Here is a 22,160-nt window from a genome sequence, read left to right on the forward strand (position 1 = left end):
ACCTTCTTATACAAAAAGTGGTGATGTTTTAAAACAGTATTTTTCATTGTATTTACAGTATTTTTAATAAAATTTGAAAAAATATTGCGATGTGTAATTCTATATTATGATTAACTAGATATAAAATCTCATCAAATCAATCATTTTATTTTTCATCACAACTTTCATTGTTATTTTTATTATTATTTTTACTACTATTTCTACCATCTGCCCCCACAGGCACCTACTGTCCCCCCCCTGAGAACAGGGGAAGGGGCTGACGCGACGGTAGAAACCTCTTTTGAGGGGAAGGCTGAGGCATTACGACAACGGTTCTTCCCACAGCCAGAGCCCGCCGACTTAAGTGACACCAATATGGAGCTGCTGCAAGCTGAAAGGGAAGCGTCAAATGACACCATCAGTGTGGAGGACATGGAAAGCCTGATCCAGAGACTGCCAAACAGGAAGGCACCAGGGAGGAGTGGGATCACCAACGAGTTCCTTAAGATGCTGGGCAGAACATTTGTGGAGGCCATAACAGCTCTCACCAATGCATGCTGGCATTGGGAGACTTACCCAGACACGTTTAAGGAAGCCAAGACAGTGGCCTTGCGCAAGCCAGGGAAGGCTGACTACCAGACTGCAGGAGCGTGGAGACCCATTGCCTTGCTGGACACAATAGGGAAGATTGTGGAGGCAGCAACTGCAAAACGCCTGCGGAAGATCGCGGAGGACCACAACCTGCTACCCTCACAGCAAATGGGGGCAAGAAGGGGCAGGTCCACTGAAACAGCCATAGCACAACTTCTAGCCCAGATAAGGACAGTGTGGCAGCACCCAGGACAGGTGGCATCGGTACTCTCCCTAGACATGACAGGGGCCTATGACAAGGTGCTGCGGGAGCGAATGGTTCACATCCTCCGGCGACTGGGCATCCCCAGGGACCTGGTGGGATGGGTTGCGTCCTTCATGACCAACAGGAAATCCACAATTGCCTTTGAGGGCAAGGAATCAGACACCTTTGACATCCCAGCAGGCATCCCGCAGGGGTCACCCCTATCACCTATACTATTCCTATTCTACAATGAGGAACTGGTGCGCATCTGCTCAAGACCGGGGCGCCCGGTGGTGTGCATAGCCTTTGTGGACGATGTCAACGTGATGGCCTATGGCCAGTCCACTGAGGACAACTGCAGGGAGCTCCTGCGCATGCATCGGGCATGCGAGGAGTGGGCAGCACGGCACGGGGCGGTCTTTGCCCCCCAGAAGTATGAGCTAATGCACTTCACACGGGCGCGCAACCAATTCAACCTACAGGCTGAGCTGAGACTACCAGGACAAACTATACAACCGAAACAGGTGATGAGGGTATTGGGTGTATGGTTAGACTCTAGGCTGAGATGGAAGGGCCACCTGGACGCGGTGGCAGGCAAGATGAAGACTCAAGTCAGAGCACTGTCCCAAACCACCCAATCCACATGGGGGCTCCCACTACGACAAGCGAGAATGGTGTATAACATGGTCATCAGGCCGGCCCTGACCTATGGAGCAATAGCATGGCACCAGCCACAGGGGCAGGGGGGCACGGGTCCAGCTAAGTCAGGACTGGCCCTCAAGCTGACCACAGTGCAGAACTCCTGCCTCAGAATAGTGGCAGGGGCATACAAAAGAACCCCAACAAGCACACTGGAAGCGGAAACCCACACAGTACCCTTAGACATCCACCTGGATGGGCTAGTGGCAAAGGCGGTCAACAGGATGAAGGCCTCAGGAATGGCGCAACAAATTGAGAATGCGTGTGCGGCCATAAGGACCAGGCTTCGGCACCGGGGGGTGACAAGGGGGGCACAGAGACACATGGGAGCTGTGGTTCACCCGGCAGCCCTGCCAGTGGACTGGGAACAGCAATGGATTCAGGGTGCTAAGGAGAGAGCCACAGCAGAGATGACACCGGAACAACGAGCCAACCTGGACCAAGCCTCATATAATCACTGGCTGAAGCTCGAGCAGCTCTGGAGGTGGGTGCAGAGGTGGAAAAGACGTGAGCCCCCCTGGGGGGAGCGGCATGGCCGGCCCCCAGACAAGAAAATTCTGAAGTGGCACACCGGCCTGCGCAAGGCTCGCAGCACTATCATCATCCAATTGAGGTCAGGGAAAACCGGACTGGCAGCTTTCCTAAACCGGTGTAAGGTACCTGAATTCCCCACCCCACAGTGCCCCTGTGGGTATGAATGGGAAACAGTCGAACATGTTCTGATACACTGCGAACGCTGGGAGCAGCAGCGTCAGGGCCTTATAAGAAATGGCAGGCTAGACAAGAGGATGCTGCTAGACACCAAGGAAGGCCTGCATCTCCTGTCAAACTGGTGGATGGAGAGCGGGATTCTAGGCCAGTTCACATTAGCACGCGAGCTGACACACTATGTACCATAAGGCCCTGGGCTGCCTTGGACCCCCAGAATCCCCTGAATCCCACATGCACTCACTCCCCTGACTACTTAGCCCCTCCCTCTCCTCCCTCTCCTCCCCATCCCCTCGCCTCTCTCCACCTCATTTGCACCACCTCATTTTCATCCCCTCATCATCTCCTCACCCTGCCGTATAATCTCCTCTATCTACCCCTTCTGTCAATCCCCTCTACCCCCTCCTGTCACTCCCTTCTATCCTAACAGCGCCTACTATCTGTCCCTCCCTTCTTCCTTTCTTTTGTTACTATGCTTTCTCTAATTCCTTTTCCTTTGTTCCCGCTCCCATTGCAAGGAACAGCTCTAGCTGACTTGCCCGGTACCCTGCAGATGAACAGGATAGTTAACACCACTGTGCGCAAGGTTTTTCACCCCCCTGCGCCAAGGCGCAGTGGGGTTTTCCTAGCTAGACATATGGTAGCAGAACCGCATATCCATTGGATGAAGGCGGAGTATAATAAATAATAATAATAATAATAATATGAATTAGATTTTAAAAAATATTGAAGAATGCTCTGAGCAATAGAATGAACAGCAATTTGAATGATTAATTAATAATATTGATATAACAATATTCATTTCAATCATTCATTTTCATATTCATCACCAGAATTCTTCATGACATCATTCATCATATCACTGATAACAGTTTTCAATTCAAAAAATCAATAAAAGATGATAAGAAATCAGTCTGCATCTCACTACTACACATCTTATACAAAATAATATCATATCAAAAAAAAAAAAAAAAAAAAAAAATATGAGTGTGTATAACATACACAATGTTACACACCTCTGATCTTATCTATTTTAATTGTAATCATTCATTATTCAGTCTAAATACATCACTGAGGTCTAATTATACACTGTTGAAATCTAATCACATGCAAATGAAAAAAAAAAATGGTTATAAAAATAGTCAACTGAACATGAGATCTTTTTCATGCAGACAATATTGAATAGAGTGTATAAAGATGTATAAAGTCAGATAAATGAGTCTTTTATACAAGGTTATACAGCTTTGTACGTGCAACTGAACACGTCTTAATACAACCACTTACGGAGTAAACGTCTCACAATAACCAACTCTTGCCTGTATTTAACATAACATAAAGACTCGTCATAAACACTGCTTGCATACGAGTATAACGGAAGAAGAAGAAGAAAAAGAAGAAGAAGAAGAAGAAGAAGAAGAAGAATACAATTTCAATATCTAATCATTTAATTCAAATTTTCTTTGATATATCATCATATTATCTTCTATAGTTTAATTCTTAATAAAGGTTTAAAAACCTCTTGTGAAGTTGTGATATAAGCTTCTGAATTAATTTCAAATACTTTTCAATCAGTGATTTATAACTATTTCTATAGCTTATCTACTACAATTTTAATCATTTTAAATTTTATTTGAATGATTCATTGTTACACATACTCTATAACAAGATTTATAATATTAATTAAAATATATAAGATGATTTTTATATATATAAACTTCTTTAATAACCGGGGTGAGAATCAATCTGAATTTTGTAATACTATTTTTGATAATCACAATACTTAATTATAGCAGTTGAATAATTAAATTTATAAATAATAGTAGCAATTAACTATTATACATATGATTCACTCTATTATATTCATGCAGCAAATGTTTTATAAAATGATACATTCACATTTTACTGATAATTGAGAGAGAAGTCTCTGAATTAACATGATAAACTCGCAATATTCAATTTGTAGCAACTTCAATATATAAATATTTGTAGTTGTAGTTGTAGTTGTAGCTAATCGCTGAAGAGGAAAAGAAAGAGAAAGAAGATGTGCGAAATACATGCATCCACATATATATACATATAGAAATAGTGGTAGCGAGAGTATAATGGAAAGAGGTAAGAATAGACGAAGATATAAACAAAGATAATATAATAATAAGGAAATAATAAACGAGTGCATTACAGTTAAAATGTAAAAGTTGATATTTAATTGATCAATTCACTTTTTAATAACTTTCTTTTGATTATCATTTAATACTCAATTGATTGGAACTCAGCATATCCTCAATTTCCTTCTTTTGACATATTTATGCAAAATTAAATATGAAACATTGAATTCTCACACCACTAACTTAATATCATGTAGATTTAAATTATTTTTTAACACATTAATGACTTTTCTAAGTTGATCTTCACTATATTTGAGTGATTTAGACATGGGGGTGGTGATTAATTAAAAAAAGAATATGAAGAATAAGAATCATTCAAAGAATTCCATTGGATAGCGGGGATCTAAAGAAATTGAGCTCCTTGAGAATTTAACCCTATCAGCTTTCAAAGATGTAAAATGTATATATTGCAATAGGTTAGGTCCGCTGCCTGCCGAGAACAAACACACAGCTAATTGTGGCTACCCTTTGTGTGCCTTGTTCACCGAGAGCGGCTGGAAAGGAGAAAGACAGCTTCGCTCTTTACTGGGTAATCGAGGGGTCATGCAATATCAGCTCCGGTTGGGCGAAAGCGAAGAATATCTGGTCTTAACATTAAAAGGTGATAAGAAGCGGTTCTTGCCTCCATTGACATCCCCTTAGAATAGTTTCCACAAGCCAGCCCCGCAGATTTTATCTTGCAGAAATGGTGAGTTCCACACCACCTGTCCATTCTCTCTGTGCTAAAAGAATTCAGGAGCCCAATTCCCATCATTGACAACCAACTTGCATATACCGCCGATGTCTACTGACTCCTTCCCAGCCGCCACACCGGGAGCCGGAAATTAGTCTCGACTGAGCATGCCATGCACTTCCTCCTCCAACAAATACACCAGGAATGATCCGAGGGCAAGGTGGTATCTGGGCGTCCCTATTGACTGTGGGGTAAGAATGTGTATCTATAATAATAAATAACTCACCCTTCTTTGTTCCTGTTAACCATTTTCCTATCCCTGCAGGCCACCATGGTTGTTGTGCAGGACGATGACTACACAGTCGCCATTGAAAAGCTTGAGAACGCGGGATTCACCCGAACCATTCCAAATCGCACTCCTCCTCTGGAGGTCATGGAGGGCCATCCAAATCCACAACAGATGTTGGAGGAAATAAATGCTGGCTACAAACGCCTTGATTGTTCTTGTGCAGTATTTGATTATCCACAAGATGATCCAGCAGAAAAGAGTTTACAGGTGTACCTGTTTCCAAATTCCTTTACACACATTCCTCTAGGAGAGATTTCTTACCCTCCAAACAACATCACATATGCTGTGACCACAAACCAATTTAATATCTACAAAAATTTAAGATATCCACTAGAACAGGCACTGGTTGAAAGCTTTGTTATGGCTGCAATTGATGAAGAAACAGAGTCAGGTTATTCTGCGTGGGGCGAGTCATTGAGATCCTGGATATCCATGATGACAGGATATCTAGAGGTCAATAATGATGTTCTTGATCATTGTTCAGATAAGCAGGCAGTGGAATGGTATAGTACCAATTTTGGTCGAATCCATGAGGCCAAGTTTGGTCCGATGGATCGACGCATTTCGAAACGCCTTGGCTCAGGCAAAGAGCTACCAATAGTTATAGGTGGGTCGGGTTACGGCGTGGTTGAACCCAACCCTCACAATAACCAGGTTATATGCGGAGGCGCAGTTACTCAGCCATCAACACCACTGTGTGTGTTCAATTTCATGTTCATACATACAGAATACTTGTATTTAGTAAGAGAAACACTATTAAATTCAGATACATGTGACTTCACACATAGAAAGTTATATAACCATTAATTAAATAACTTGTTTAATTTCATTTTTATTAAAGAGTTATTGATTTCAGATATTATGTAAAAGTGCAAATCAACTATCTGAATGTCATACACAGCATATATGATTAAATCTAACTCTATAATAATATAATATATAATAATAATGAAAAAACAGAGATCAAAGAATAAGAAGAGAATAAAATAAAATAGAATAGAAAAATTAGATAAAAAAAAAAAAATTGAAAGTTTCATATATATTTTATTTAATGAAAATGAAATTATATTATACATCAGACTGAGTATCATGATATGCATCATCTGCTACTGACATTTATAACTGTGGTGATTATTTATTATAAAAATCATTATATATATCAGATTGATCTGCAGAGCTGTGGAGAGAGCAATGCACTGCATGGTCACATCATTTACAATTGACATATGCTTCTTTAAAATGGCTGTACACACAGCAGCACAATGAAAACAGTTTAAATTCAGAAAATGTACAACACTATGTACAATCTGTGACAAAAGTTCTATCATGGAATTGAATCAGAATGGCATTTATATATAATGAATGATGAGACAACACTTGATCAGCTCTAATACACATATAGATGTATGATATATTAAAATCAGAAACAGCAAACAAAGCACAAAATTAAAAACTATGATAAAATATACTCAGTTGAAAATTGCTGATATATATTGTGTTATACTCTGATCATTTCTGCTATTCATATTGATGTTTAGCAGTTGAATGATACAGGGTCAATCAATTCAATCTGAATTAGATTGCATTGAATGATGACAGAATTTGTATGAAACAAGAGCTTTTACATTATAATCAGTTTTTTATACTGTACAGTAGAGAAGCAGAGAAGTACTCAAATTATTCATTGTATATAAAAAAAGAAAAGAAATAGCATTATGAGATGGACTGTGAAAGAGAGCTGATCTTTTTTTTTATGAAAAAAAAAAAAATTTTGAAAATCTGTTCTCTGATTATATACACAAGTCTTTGTGAGTGTCCTTCTTCTTTGATATGATGAAATGGACATCCCATGCAGTGTACAGAGTGGGAAAACAATAAGAGTATGATGAATTCTGATGCAAAAGAGGTTGTACATACTGTGAATGATGATGATGAAGTTGAAAAGAGAAAGAGAAAAAAAGTTGAAAGAGAAGATAGAAGAAGAGAGGATTTTATAATCAATTTATTATTGTTGTTGTCATGAATGAAAGAGGAAAATGAGAATACCTTGTGTATGAAAAAGGAAAGAGAGAAAAAAAGAATGAGAATGCTTACTTTTATAAATTTTACTGAAGCAGTCTGTATGCATAAATAAATATTCAAGATTAAAAAATATGTAATATAATTAATATACACAGATTATCTTCTTGCTCTTCTAAGAAAGACAGAGAGTTTGTTCAGAATCATTTTTAATCATACACACATCAACTCAAACTCCTCCACAATCTCTAAAATAGATTTTAATTTCATTGTACAGTAACAATTAAATATCTCATCAATGATCATCTTTGTAAGAGATGGGCTATAAGAGTAATTACAATAGTAGTGTGAAGTACGCATAAAGGATATTAAGAAGGTAGCAATCTCTATTGTTCAAAGCTAATCGCTGATCTCCTAAAATCCACGGATATCAGCGAGCATTATATAAATAATATTGCCATCGCCACGTATTTATCGCCACGTATCTATCGCCACGTATCTATTTCCTAATATAGATATCTCCGTTGCGCCTATTACAATCTTTTATCAGAAAAAGAACATGCACTCATTATTCTTCTTTCTTCAGCTAAGCTCATACAATGATTTCAAATGCTGCACAGAGAGCTGTTCATTCAATCTTTATTTTCATTTCTTTTAAGGATCATTAACTGATTGAATTGTATGAGAGAGCTGATATATTCAAATATCATTCTCAGTTGACAATGCTGTAGCAGAAGTGGTGACAGCAGCAGCAATGGTTGATAAAGAAGAGAATGAAGATATAAATGTAGAAATGAAGAGAATTTTAACAATATCTTTCTGTACACAGACAAAAACAGAAGCAGACTGAAAGATTCAGAATTCAGTTGTTATTGTATCAATTTTATATTGAATTTTATCAATCTTCTCCTTCATTCATACATGTCTGATCTTTATCTAATCCGCCACCACATTGATTTATCTCTGTATGATGCTCAAACTTTCAAAAATTTGTGACATTGAATGTTGAAGTATCATTTTCTATGAAGAAATGAAAATTGATTCTGCATTCTATACAGCATCTGCAAACTGCTCATACTCTGCACATTGAAACACTAAGTCAGTTCACAGTGAATGAGTTGGAAATTCCCTCTGAAGAAGAGTAGAGTTTCGTAATATCGCTGTATAAAGATAATCTAACAGCTGCAAAAACCTCTGAACTGCAAAATCATTTGAATTAAATGAACTTCTATTATCAAGCTGCTTCAAACTCACATCAGAGATCTCAAAAGAAGGGGTAGAGAAGAATCTGTTTTCAAAATGAAATCAGATAAACCATTCATTCACTTATGATCAAAGAGATTTCTTCAACAGCTCTGATGAGATGACTATAGCTTGTGAAAGATAGTAATTATTTGACAAGCTAGAATTGAACTTTGTAATACTCTGTACAAACTTTCTATTAATTTGACTGAGATAGCAGCTGATCAAAAGTCATTATTTCATCACTCAGCTCTGTAGATGTCGCTTTTATTCATTTCATTAAATTCTATTTTCTGTGCATCTGTGAATCGTTCAGTGTGAATCTTCTTTGTCATCCCCGGCACGTCTGCATATGTAAAGAGCTTGTTTGTCCACTCAAGATGAATTCTGTAAAAATTCTACTTGTACAGATTTTCACTCTTGAGCAAGTGAATATTGTATCAAAATTGATGGTAGTGAAATTTAAACAAAGGCTTTTATATAATATTCCATCTGTAGAACAGATAAAATGCAATCTGTGACATTGAATAAAGAATATAACTTTTATATTATATGACAGTTGAATATTCAAGTCTGTTATTCTGATTTGTCTTGCTATTATTCATAATCTGAATAAGAGGTCAGCAGAATGTTGATTTTTCATTTAACAGTTCAATTGTAAATAGATTAATCAACTGCATGTTCTGTCTGAACTGCTCTCCCAGTAATATGTGATGATTCATGAAAAAATCAGCTGTTGTATGAAGAAAAGACTCAACTGTATACCTTCCATTTCTCTACCATCTCTCTCAGCATTGATGTATAAAGTTTATCATATTCAGCTCAATATAACTGTTCATCAGAATGTCTACATCTCTGTTCACAAATTTTGTACATCTTTATATATGCTTCATAAATCTGTGAGTCTTTAACATGCCATTCAAAATCTTATCAATTGAATGAGAATGAGAGTTCTTCTATCTGCTCTGTTGTATATTGTATAGATCAATAAAAGTTGTTTGATATTGTTTAATTCAATTCTCTTCTATTGTCTACACCATCTTTCTCCCTCAGCATTCATATGCTTTCTTTTATAATGACTCTCTTTAAATGAATGATTGAGAACTCCCTCATTAAAGAATCAGATTATCTTCTGCTCAGAAATAATCTGATCATCTGAAAACTTCTTTTCACTACATCATTTTTATCATACAAATAGTGGAGATTGAGTAGCAGTGAGAAGTTAGTCTATCAAATTCTATTTCTCTTCATACATAAAAATAAAGAAGAAATAGAAATAAAATAAATTTATATATTATCATTTATTCATTTTGTTTCTCTGCATATATTATCTTTGTATTCTTTGATCTGCTTTGTTTGTTGATTTTCAGTGCATTTTTTCTCCGTGCTGTTATCTCTATAATAAGATCATGCTGTAGCTGCTCTCATGCAGCAGCAGCTTCAACAGCAATATCAGCAGCAAAGGCCATTATCAATCTTTCTCACTTGTACAGAAATGCAAAGATTTCAAAGTAGATGAGCAGGAATAAGAATAAATTAAGAATAGAAATCAATACAAAAACAGAGAAAAAGAATTCAGTGCTAGATCACTAATTAATGACTAGCTAGTGAAATGATAATTATTAAATACACATTCAGAGGGGGGCTGATACAGTCATTGTACATAATATTACAGAAAAGTTACCTCTTTTATATGGTCAATTAAAGGAGGTAGCTCACCATACAGAACATGTATGAGTTATTTGAAGGTTTTGACTGAACATCATAGAAACACATGTTTGAACACAGGCAAGTCCACCTTCATATAACCACTAGATATGAGGGGGAATTCTATTTGATGCTTTTCCCCCTTCATTGACTACAATACACGGGATATTCTTTCTTGGACAATACTTAAGTAATAGAATTCATATCATCTGCCAGATGTATAGTAAGACTATGTTATACCTCTAATGTTCCGTCGAGCAACAAAACTACATGCTCTTCTCCCTGCTAACGGATTTCGGTAACATCTGCAGCACTGCGTAACCCCCCCCCCCCCCGAAGGCCACCGGATGGAGCAAGCTCTCGCCCTCCCTAGTAGTTTGACCCTTGGATGGATGATTATTTCGGAATCTGCTACCTTCATTGAATTCTATCGCTCGATCGATGACCGGGTTGAGGCGGAGGACAGAGAAACTTGTTAGTTTTGGAATACAGCGGTGTATTTGACCTTTGCCTTCAGAGACTGGACTAAGGCTGGCCTCTTTTGAACAAGATTTGCCAGCGCAGTTTGTAACTCCTGGCTTTGATTGAAGTCGAGCTCTGGTCTGCCTGGCACTGCCAAAGGGATCATATTAGTGATATCCCAGATATCTGTTCCTTCTTTTGGACTACCTTGGCGCTGATACTGAGACAAAATCTTTTCACGCAGGATCCATTCAGCGCCAAAGAATTTAACTGCGCGACCATTGATATTCAACGTCTTCCGTGTGGCGGTCTGAATGTTTTGCTGGGGACGTTGCGGCCAGCTTTGGTAGTCGAATACTTCTAGTTCCACTAACTGGGTGGCACCTCCTGGTCGGCGCAGTTTGTATGCGGGAATGGTGTGCCCGAACTAGCTAACTCCTTCGAAATCGGTTGGGAAGGATGTGAGGAGCTGAGTTGTAAGACAGTCGGTGGTGATCATACATTGATCAACATGAATGACCAAGTCAACGTCTTCGGTGCTGCGAGTGGGGTCGGGATACAACAGACAGGTGGCAGCACCCCCCATAATGGCATAGTCAATGTTCAATGAATCAAGTTTCTGCGCCAGCGCGGAAACAACAGTTCTCAGTTCATCAGGGCTGAGCGACGCCATTGTATTTCAGGTATCGCTAGACTACGTATGTCAGCATGTCATTCACAGCTAACGGAGACAAGTAACACTTACAGGGTTTGTGATATGTCTGGAATTTGATTCTTCGGGCGAAAGTTAAATGAAGAGTAGCATTCTGCTTTCAAGTCGGGACAGAGGAAGAAGAAGAAATTGGCAATTCCCAGGAAAATGACACTCTATTTATGCTATTCTTCATCACGACAAGAAAGAGCGACGGTCTCAGCAGAGGTAATTCTCACTCCTAGTGGCGGTGCTTTTACTATATATTGACAGAAACCTAGTTTATCATCTTGTACGAGTATGAAATTGATGAGACACATACATGCAATATTTAAGCGCCAGAGTAAACCAAATCAGAGGAGAGTTTGAAAGTAGAATCCTGGCAAGCTCTCATTATTTATGACGTCTTTTCAGACACCTGCGGATCCAATGAAATTTCTCTTGAAACAGGATCCAGTGATCTTCTCCTGTTCATGATATCTTGATACACAGCCTGCATACACGAGCTGTTTAACTGCTGATGTAGATCCTGTTGGGAGAGTGTTGTATGAGATCAATCAGGGCGGGCAGCGCTATGTCTGAGGTGTAAGCATTTTGGGAAGTAAATTGCGCCATTTTCTCATCAATTTGCTGTAAGTGGATCTCAAGATTGTATGCTGTGTCCTGGATCATTTCATTATACACTTGAAGCACTTGGTGGGAATCTTTGGAGGTATGCCTTATGAAAAGATATTAGAAAAGTCTGCGAAAGAAGGAGGAGTTGCAACTCACATAGTAACAGTGCCTAGGCCGACTAAGATTGTTAACTCATAGCCTACAATAGTGTCTATAAACTCATTGATATCACCTCTCATAAATTCCATTTTTGTCCAATCTCGAAAGCCCATCTTTGATTTCCCACTGAAAATCTTCATTGATTGTTCGAACTCACAGCATACTTGGCTGCATTGATTGATAGGACCTTGAAGAAGCGCCAATATTGACGTCTCATTATTGGTCACCTGTGCTAATAAGTCCAAAATCTTGGTGAGGATGAGATCCTCAAGCTCATCTTGAAGCCTACGCAACGTTTTGTTGCGATCTTTGAAGTGTTGAACAGTTTCATAGAGTCACTTCGCGGACTGCACGCCAGTGGTAATAATAGTCAGGGCTGAGGCAGTAATGCTTAAAGGATCCGCCATTTCAACGTTCGCTGCGAGATCCCGGCAACCTTCCTTGGTAGAGAAATACCAGCCTCAATTTCGGTCATGCACCCTCTAGGCACATGTGATTTGCAGAAGTTAGCGGGGCTGTCAACCAACACACTGGTGCCCCGCTATTCTTTGAATCGTTTCGGAGTGAGTGTAAGGCTCTTGGGGTACGGAGTATATACAGTACATTGGCGGCGCATTTGCACGGCTGGTTTCACGAGAGCGAAGGATGACTCAGCGTAAATTAATCCTAAACGGGAATAGCAGAAAATACACAGCTTCGCTGCTCACTAAAAATCTGCTTGGATCCCTGAAGGTTAGCTGCGTGTGGCTCCTCCCTATTTATTCTCACAAAACTTAAAACATATACGAACATCCATGATAGGGTTCTGGGTCCTGTAAACTTAGAAATGTTCTCAGGACAAAAGTGTTGGGGGTTGGGTTGGGGCGATTCGTACTGTGGCGAAGTAGTGCGCTAGTCTACTCCGTCCAGTTGACCCTGCCGAGGTATCACAACCCTGATGGGTGTGGCAACTGGGGTGATCAGCCATTCAGCGGAGTGGATCTGGTTCACCAGTCAAACTCTATTGAGCAGGGAATCATGGTAGGGGATGAACCTTGAGGATTCTGGGGAAAATCTTCGCCTTGCTGCATACTTGGCTTCACAGATCCTCCACGCAAAAAGTGGATACTAGCGTACTGCCGGTGTTGATTTTTCAAACCTTGATTGCCACCCTAAAATCACTGTGGTTTTAATGTAATAATCAAATAAACACTGTGATGACAGACAGACTGTTCTTATTCAATTCAACCTCATCTATTTTATATGATAGAGCTGTGAAAAATGCTGGGCAATCAGTCTTCAAATAATATAAAACTCTTTGAATCTGAAGAAGTTTCAGTTTCATCAAGTCAATGATTTATCTCTCTCTTATTTGCTATCCCCTCGTCTGGCCGCGAGGACACAATTAGCGTATTTTTTAGCGTGTACATTAGCGTATTAAATACGCGAAAACTACTGGATTATATGAGAGATCGGCCGTATTGGCGTGTTTTAGTGTAATTTATGTAATCTATTGATCTAGCCCTAATTAATATCATTGGAATGGAACTCCTTCCAACATCCTCTCTTCAAATAGAGAGCAATATTGTTACATGCTGCACAACCATATCTTGATCTTGGAGCTCTTCCTTTATTCCCTTCTTCTCTCTTTCTTTTATACTGACACCAGGCACAAGTTTGAGAAGATGGCAGAGAAATTCGCTGGTGATTTAGATCCGGATTTGATCGAGTAGTAGGTAGAGGATTTGAGAATTCTAGGAGTTGAATATAGAGCTGCCGGCGGAATTCAACGTGAGATATAGTAGTGTCAGTAGTGCCAGTAGTGCCAGTAGTAGCCAGTCGATGAAGAATATAAGCATTGACAATGGCATGATCAATAATCCAGTACAGAATTGTCAACCAGGTGCGATTAGTGGGCATATGAGTCTCATAGGATGCTCTATACTGATTTGCTAGGTCAATCCCATTCATATTATGATTGTAATCATCAATGATGGTAGGAATCTCCACTGCTTTTTGCCAATTGTCTCCAAATATCCTCCGGATCTGAGGGCCATTAGTTGAGTTCAATCCTGGGCGCTTCCTGACACGTTCAACAAAGCTGTCTGGCATATGAATTGTAGACAGTAGTAATACTATATTATTGTCTTTCCATCCAAGACAGAGAACCTCATTTTGAGGTATTATACACAGAGTATTGAAGGGAATATGAGCGGATAGTCCGGAGTTCTTTAGTTCTTGTAGAAGAGGAGGCAGATTGGCAGGACGGGTGGTTCCACAAGCTCCAATTCCTTGCTTTCGAAGATAATGGAATAGAGCAACAGAGGTGAAGTAGTTGTCCATGTAAATTGAGTAGCCAGCAACCTCTTTGCTGTTATTCAACTCTAGATGCTGTTCAGAGTGCTGTAGAGAGCTCAGAGCCGCGGAGCTCTGAGCTGCAGGAGCCGCGGAGCTCTGTATAAATACTGGCAACCGTTCAATCAATTCCACCACAAGAGATCCAGTCTTGGTTAATCCTGGAGTACGGAACATCGTACTTATGCGGAGATTATCATTAGACATGGAGAAAGTCCAAAGATAGCCCCTGTTCTAGTCCAAAGACCTTATATCCCTGCTTGATTGGTTTCTGAGGCATCTTAACTGTGTATTTGGACCGTCCAAAGAACCGAATCATCATCTCATCAATGGAGAGATTTGAACCTGGGTTGTAGTATTTCCGGCATGCTGCATGGAAGTTGGAGTATAAAGGCTCTAGCTTCTGTATAAAGGAGGAGGATTCCAGCCTGCGAGGGTTGGATATATGAATATATCTCTTGATCTGCTCGAATCGCTTTTGTCCCATATGAAGTCTTGATGAATGAACTGGCCCCTGAACATCATTCCTGTTCCAATAATCTCCAATTGCCGGAGATCTATGTACTCCCATATAGATAATCTGCCCAAGAAATACCTTGATTTCTGTAGAAGTAGTTGGCTGCCATTCCCGTGGATTGATGGCTGAATTCCTTGATATCTGTATCTCCGCGTAGGGAACAGGCAATATTCTGAATATCAGACTCTGAGATATAGAGAGAGAATAGGGTGTATGGATTCCGCGGATCAATATTGGGCAGATTGGCAGTTGGAGAGCGATGAGGAGATTCCATGGATTTGAATCTAATACTCTTCAGAGGTGGAATGTCTGCTAGAAGTGCACTGACAGATCGCTTTCGCTTTACACCTGTTTTTGTACTGTCTAATAAATAAATCAGTCAATCTGATGAAAAGAAGCATTGAAGAATTGGAAATCACCTGTAGAGGTCATATTTCTATCCCAGGGTGGGCAGGGTGGCCAGGGTGGCCAGGGGGGTGATCGCATCCACGGTGGATATGAATATGGATCAAGATGAGAAGATTCCAAGGTTGTAGAACGCGTAGAGCAGAAAACGCGAGATAGTGGAGTGGTATCAACAAATCAGATTACATAGAATTTAGTATGAGAAATTATTGGTTGGTACTTCAGAGCTAACAGCTTAGGGTTAAGAACTGCTGGACTGCACGCAGTTCTACACACGGTACTGCACAAGGTAATGCAGCCGGCTGGCTGCAAACCATCTGACAACCCCCGCAGCAATTCCACGAGGCCGGCCTGCTGAGTACACCCACGGTAGCTAGTGCAACTGCCAGGGACATCACAGTCTATGCAGACAGATCAGATAGCACAACTAGGCTCATCTGTCTCAATTAGCTGTGGTGTAATCAGTACAGTCTACGTGTCTGACTCAGCTGATATGGTTTTGACTGCCGGCATTGTATCTACGCGTGCTCTGCTTTGTTTTCCTCTCGTTTGCCCTTGTCTCTATCGGCTCAAATGCTTCTTCTTCTTTTCTTTGCTCTCTCTGTCATTCTCTGCTCTTTTCCTGTCACAACCTTCTTCAGTGCTCTCTCCTTCATTATTTATCTTGTCTGTCTTTCTTCTGATGTTAGAAGCACAGACAGCTTTCTGATCAACTGAGAGAGGTATCCCTCTCTGCTCACTATAAAGCCTTCCAGGCACGGCAGCGGCGGTCCCCTCAGGGAACCACACTATAGCCCCACCATGAATGGCCATACGTCGGGCCAGAAGTGGATGCGCAGCTCAGAAAAATCCTTTGCAATGAGCCGAGTCTTCTCAAGAGTTGCCACCTGGATTCTGTTTTCTCTCTCTGTGTACATAGAAATCTCTCCAGCGTAGCACGTCTCCATGCCCTTCGGGAGGCTTCTGAAACACGGGCGCTGCCCGTGTTTTCTCCGGGACGTTAAACCTATACATACATACATACATAGAGGTGGAAGTTCTGCAATAACCTTCTCAACAGGCTGTTTTCATTTTCTTGATGTTTTTGTATGAACTAGAGAATGAATTAGTTAGCTAGGTCATTTGAATTGATTAATATAAGGAACTCACCATTGGATTTAGTAGGTTTCTCAGTGGATTCCACGTTCGCAGGTTTGGGGGGTTCCATATTCGCGGGTAGGGGGATAGGTGGGTGAATATATGAGAATCAGGCAGGCAGGCAGACAGGCAGGGCTTCAAACGCGTTGAATTCCATACGCATTCTTAAGATTTACATGGGATCTTCAATCAGTGGATCTAAATGACCAATTATTATTCATATAAAATTATATAGGATTCTATTGGTTATGCCCAGGGCGCCGGTGCAGAATTCCATACACTAATTGAAACCACGCTAATTTTGCACAAACCTACGGACGAGGGGATAAATTTCTAGTGGCTGTTGTGGCGTTTTTAGTGCTTGAACGAAACTTTTGAAACCGACCTCCGTAGATGCTGTGGTTTTGCAGGAAGCACTTGTTGTGCTGAACAAGATATATTTATCTTGACTTGGAGGTCCATTCATTGCCATGGCCGCGGGCGGGAGAGGCGCCGCGGAACCACACCGGCGCGTGTACCAGTTTGCCGGAAAATGTGGGTTTCGGGTTCCCCAACAGAATCCCAAAATCGAAAACTGGACGATCAGGGTCTCCTTTGGCGGTATATGGTACAAAATTCACCGTTTTTATATTTAATTTTTTCCTTCGACATTCCCTCAAGACTGGAGATCAGTCAGGTGACACAGCGGCTAGGGCTCTTTGTGGGATATATGTGCGGTGCGCTAGTCCGTAACAGGTAGCCTAGGGCCAACGCTGTGTGGCAGAAAACCTGCCACGCTAGTCTCGAATAGGCAGCCTCCATTCAACAAAACCATCATCGATCAGACCAACATCACAAGCCATTGCATGGGATGGTTAGATATACAGGCTCAAGCAGCTGGCGGAGACACCAGCGCTCATTCCACCATCTCCAAACTCGAGGCAAAGAAATATCCTTTCTCTAGGAGAAAACGTTCGCCGCGATTGGCCAATAAGCCCGGATTATCTCGTTCTTTTCTCCTCTTGCTGCCCTTCGAAACCACTCCTTGAACTACTAACATGCTGCTGGTGGGAATGATATCTGCAGGTTCCTCCGTGCTACTAATTGCAATTCAACAATGTCTCTGCTCCTCCTCAGATGGCCCCATCCCTGGCTTCGTTCTTCTTGAATTAATACTATATGTATTATCATGATAATACATGGAATCGCTCTGACCATGCTTGCTCCCCTTGCTTGCCCCAACAATCCTCCCCAGCTGTCCCCGCTGGTCCTTAGATAGCTGGGCCCGCTTTCTGGTTCATTTCCCCAAATTTATTTCCCTCTTTCCTTTCATATTCTTTTTCTTCTCTTTTTCTCTGGCCTGATGGGCTTGTGATTGCAGATTTTCTCTCTCTTCCTTCTTACTTTTATTGTATCTTTTTACGCGTCGCCATTTCCTGCTCCCTTGCGAAGTTGCATACTTCTCTTGCTTTCATTCTCTCTTCACCGTCCCTCCTGCTGCAGCCGCCTCCGTTTTCTGCTGAGACTCGAAGCTACTTTCAACTTGTTTACTTTTTTGTTGTTTTCAGTCAGTGAGAGCTGCGCTGAACCCATTTGACTTTTGACTTCGCCCGCCAAGGTACGATGATGCTATGATAACATCATAACATCATCACATCATCACAGCATCACATAATCATATCATCACTAACTCACTCTTCCCTTTTGATCAGTGCAACCTGCTCGTCTCCTGGTCTTCGTCTATAACCGTCTTTCTATTTCCAAGACCGGTGCAGCTGCGCGACTATCTAATTGCAAGATAAACAAGCTATTCGAGTCGGCTCCTATACCGTGACTGTGTTGACTGATCTCTCTATCAACAACTCCCGGCCATGAGCGCCTCCATCCATATACGCCTCCCTCCCGCTTCCTTTTTCCATTTCCCGCCTTCCCCTCTCCCAGAAACAATCCCGCCACCCACTGTTCCTCAGCCCACATGGAATCAGCCCTTCAACATCCCTGCGACCCTCTACCGCAAACTTCTAGAACCGCGGGTTCCCTTGACCGTTGCAGCCATCTATGCAACAACCGTTGCCTCTATGAACCATGTCAATAAGCAAAGGGGTAACAGACCATGGGCTTTTAGTAAAACAAAAGCCTTCAAGATTTTCGTCATCATCCACAATGTTTTCCTGACCGTCTACTCTCTTTGGACTTTTGCTGGCATGGCCCAAGCCTTCTATCAGTCTTGGCCCGATCGAGCCGAAAAGCACAACTTTGTGAACATCGTCGATATGCTCTGCAAAGTCAACGGTCCCCGTGGTTTGGGGAATGCTGCCATATATGATCGCAACGCTGAAAAATGGACTATGATGAGCCCGCTATACACATTGGGCCCTGATGGTGTTCCAGATCCCACTGATGTCGGCCGTCTTTGGAATAAAGGATTGGCCTTTTTCGGCTGGCTTTTCTATCTCTCCAAGTTCTATGAAGTTATCGATACCGCCATTATCCTCGCCAAGGGGAAGAAGAGTTCAACTCTCCAGACTTACCACCACGCCGGCGCCATGATGTGTATGTGGGCTGGAATGAGATACATGGCCGCTCCTATTTGGATCTTCGCTCTCTTCAACTCTGCTATTCACGCTATGATGGTATGTATATTTCGTCCTTCTCCTTAGGCTTACAGGGTTGTCGAAAAGCTAACCGATTTGGAGTATTTCTATTACACATTAACTGCATTATCCGTTCGCGTCCCCTTCAGCATCAAACGCAGCCTAACCACCATGCAGATCACCCAATTTTTAATTGGCACTACATTGGCTGCTTCCTATCTGTTTATCTCGTATACGCTCCCTGTCCCTGACCTCCACCCGGTCGCTTTGAGCCCCCTTGCTTCCGCTATCCCCGGCGCCCTTACCGCTGCACCAAATGATACTGCTGGCGGTATGGGCCCCTGGCTCAAAAAACTGGCCCTCCGCGCAGCTGGAGCTCAAGGCATCGCGGAGAATGTCCTCAATACTAATGGGAAACTATTTGGTATAGATGGAGGTCGCGCAGCACAGGCCGTGCTGGAGAAGCGGGAAATTCGGTATGGCTTGGAGTCTCGCACCTTTACCTGCTTAGATACCACTGGCCAAGCCTTCGCCGTCTCGCTCAACGTCATCTACCTCCTACCTTTGACTTTCCTTTTTCTCCGCTTCTTCGTGCGCTCTTACCTCCACCGAACTGAACAGGGTGGCAAACACCGAACGCACGTGCATGTTGCTGAGAAGGCCGGAATGGATGCTTTCAAGGGAATTAGCCGCGAAATCCGGAACGCTGTTATGGAGATGCACGGCGATGAGGGTGGGGCGACCGATGTTGTGGATGTATCTGGCACCAGCACCCCACACCCCGAAGCTTACGAAGCGAACATCAACAGCATCATGACGGCCAAGCAACTAAACGCTGAGCAGTGGAGTGCTTCCATTGACCCACACCCGCGCGGACCACGATTAGCGGCTCCCTCGTATGGCGCCTTGACCGCAGAAGGAACTGGAGCGACATCATCAACATCAATAACACAAAATCGACATCACCTCAACTGGTTGGCGCGCCTGTCGAATAGTCAAGGAGCAGCAGCGCGGTCACTTTCAAGCCACCAAGGGTTAAAAGAAGAGAACAAAGAAGAATAGCAAGAGATGGGTGGGGAACTGAGAAACTGATTCCTGCTGAATTGAAAAGATTCCGCAACTGGTAGGTAAGGGGTGCAAAATTTTCATTTTATTTCTTTCGAAGTTTGAAAGGAGATGAGTGGGAACAAGGAGGAAAAGGGGAAAGAAAGAAGAAGAAGCACCCTCGCTCGTTCGAGTGAGCGGGGGGCGTTTTTTGGGTTGCCGCTAACACAAATGCGGGAAACAAAAAATGATCCACTCCAGGGGAGCATGACGGCTGACGGAAATATCCTTGATTCTTTTTCTCAATCCTGTGTTATTCTCTTTTCTGCGCCTTTCCTTTTCTTTTTCTTTTGATTCGACATATCAATTGCATTTTGTCTGTCTACATAGGTCGGATACGGATGACCTGGGTGTTAATTCGGATGTCTTCCAATTGGCCATTTTTTCTTTGGGATCCTGCTCTTATTTTATTATTCTTGTTAGCATTTTCTTCCAGGGGGGGAAGGGGAGCTTTGAAAATTCGTTATTCAAAAATTTTCGGAAATCGATATGTCGATTCTTACATGTTCGATGGGTGGTGGTTTTTGTTGGGAATGCAGCTTTCTTGGGAAGAGGGTGAGAATGGCGAAAGAAGCCAAAAAAAAAAAAAAAAAAAAAAAAAAATTAGAGGGCGGGGAAACGTGGAAAAATAAAAGTCATCTTTGACTGGCGTTTAACATGGACGGTAAATGCTCTCTCCCACGTGTACCATTTTTCCAGTTCTTCTGCTCATAATGGATTCCAGGATTAGCCAAGTTTATCTTTTCCTCGTTTGGTTTGTTTGCTTGATTTAGCTATCTTAATGATCCTGCAAAAGTTCGTACAACGCATTATTATTGATTGAATAAAAAATTGGAGATTGTTTGGCCAGTAAGGTAGGTTTGGAAAACATAGCAAATGGATTCCACAAGGTGGCAACTAACCATCCGTCCGTGTGACAGGTGATCGCGTACCCAAGGAGAGGACCTAGGGAAAAGGGTTGGGGATACAAGCTCTGGCCAACAAGATAGGAATGCTTACTCTTGCCATGGCTTGGTCTGGATGATTCGTTGATCCGTCATTCAGCTCCCCACCTGCAATATGCAATATGAAATGGCGGGGTGTTTTCTTCCCGCGTTGAAGTGGAGCAGACGATGGAATACATCCACGGATATAACTTTTAGCTGCCGAGGTTGCTCGTTGCTCGTTGCTCGTTGCTCGTTGCTGATACCTCTCTGTCGTGGTAGGTAACTTCTTTTAGTTATGTATGGATCTAGATGTTACGCTTGAAATTCAAAGATGCACCATCAACTATTTATTGTCCAGAGAGTAATTTTTCCTAAAGGATGTCGGAAGTCGATAGAATATTTGAGGCATACGCAGAGTCGCCAATAACTCCAATCTTTCCCCCCTTCTTCCTCCCCTACTAGCTCCAGTGGGATTGCTTATCATTTTACCCGTGAGAATTTACAGAAGCGGAATGTCTACCAAGGGCGGGATGCTACGAAATTGGATGGCTTATCCTAGCATTGATTGGGCCAGTTTTCGCCATTTTCCCATCAACTCCCAAATCCAAGACCGCAAGATGATATTTCATGGCCAACCCTCCTTCTCTCAAGTGGAAGTGATATATATCCCAACGAACCCTGGAAGAACTCATGAAAGAAAACATCTTTGACAAACCCGCATTTAAATACGCAACATTCCGCCCCGAGAATCTCCTTGATTTCGCAGCTCGTCGTGTCCAAGTCAGCGCCCGCGATGCAGGGGGAAAATTCAACCCAGCGCCGACTACTCCGTACCATATACCCTATCCCGCCCCCGATTGA

General features: G+C 41.9%; 6 protein-coding genes across 6 annotated transcripts; 3 read left to right on the plus strand and 3 right to left on the minus strand.

Moving 5' to 3' along the window:
• Positions 1–354: 354 nt before the first annotated feature.
• On the plus strand, positions 355–2,951 carry HCAG_02164 (predicted protein; the record flags this gene model as incomplete). The annotated part of the gene is made up of 2 exons (XM_001541943.1): positions 355–2,164; positions 2,935–2,951. The coding sequence occupies 2 exons, from the start codon at positions 355–357 to the stop codon at positions 2,949–2,951; spliced, it is 1,827 nt and encodes a 608-aa protein (XP_001541993.1).
• A 1,978-nt stretch (positions 2,952–4,929) lies between these two features.
• On the plus strand, positions 4,930–6,393 carry HCAG_02165 (predicted protein; the record flags this gene model as incomplete). Its single annotated transcript, XM_001541944.1, has 5 exons — positions 4,930–5,000; positions 5,056–5,074; positions 5,215–5,310; positions 5,385–6,103; positions 6,369–6,393. 5 exons carry the CDS (start codon positions 4,930–4,932, stop codon positions 6,391–6,393), a joined length of 930 nt encoding a protein of 309 aa, XP_001541994.1.
• A 4,458-nt stretch (positions 6,394–10,851) lies between these two features.
• HCAG_02166 (conserved hypothetical protein) lies at positions 10,852–11,511 on the minus strand (the record flags this gene model as incomplete). The annotated part of the gene is made up of 2 exons (XM_001541945.1): positions 10,852–11,211; positions 11,275–11,511. 2 exons carry the CDS (start codon positions 11,509–11,511, stop codon positions 10,852–10,854), a joined length of 597 nt encoding a protein of 198 aa, XP_001541995.1.
• Positions 11,512–12,039: 528 nt separating this feature from the next.
• On the minus strand, positions 12,040–12,416 carry HCAG_02167 (predicted protein; the record flags this gene model as incomplete). Its single annotated transcript, XM_001541946.1, has 2 exons — positions 12,040–12,247; positions 12,301–12,416. The coding sequence occupies 2 exons, from the start codon at positions 12,414–12,416 to the stop codon at positions 12,040–12,042; spliced, it is 324 nt and encodes a 107-aa protein (XP_001541996.1).
• A 1,326-nt stretch (positions 12,417–13,742) lies between these two features.
• On the minus strand, positions 13,743–16,766 carry HCAG_02168 (predicted protein; the record flags this gene model as incomplete). Its single annotated transcript, XM_001541947.1, has 7 exons — positions 13,743–13,792; positions 13,947–14,798; positions 15,233–15,517; positions 15,836–15,932; positions 16,375–16,536; positions 16,584–16,633; positions 16,709–16,766. 7 exons carry the CDS (start codon positions 16,764–16,766, stop codon positions 13,743–13,745), a joined length of 1,554 nt encoding a protein of 517 aa, XP_001541997.1.
• Positions 16,767–18,546: 1,780 nt separating this feature from the next.
• HCAG_02169 (conserved hypothetical protein) lies at positions 18,547–20,331 on the plus strand (the record flags this gene model as incomplete). Its single annotated transcript, XM_001541948.1, has 2 exons — positions 18,547–19,308; positions 19,447–20,331. The coding sequence occupies 2 exons, from the start codon at positions 18,547–18,549 to the stop codon at positions 20,329–20,331; spliced, it is 1,647 nt and encodes a 548-aa protein (XP_001541998.1).
• Positions 20,332–22,160: the final 1,829 nt, after the last annotated feature.

The sequence above is a fragment of the Histoplasma capsulatum genome, genomic scaffold (genome assembly GCF_000149585.1).
Source record: "Histoplasma capsulatum NAm1 scaffold_2 genomic scaffold, whole genome shotgun sequence".
Lineage (NCBI taxonomy): Eukaryota > Fungi > Ascomycota > Eurotiomycetes > Onygenales > Ajellomycetaceae > Histoplasma > Histoplasma mississippiense.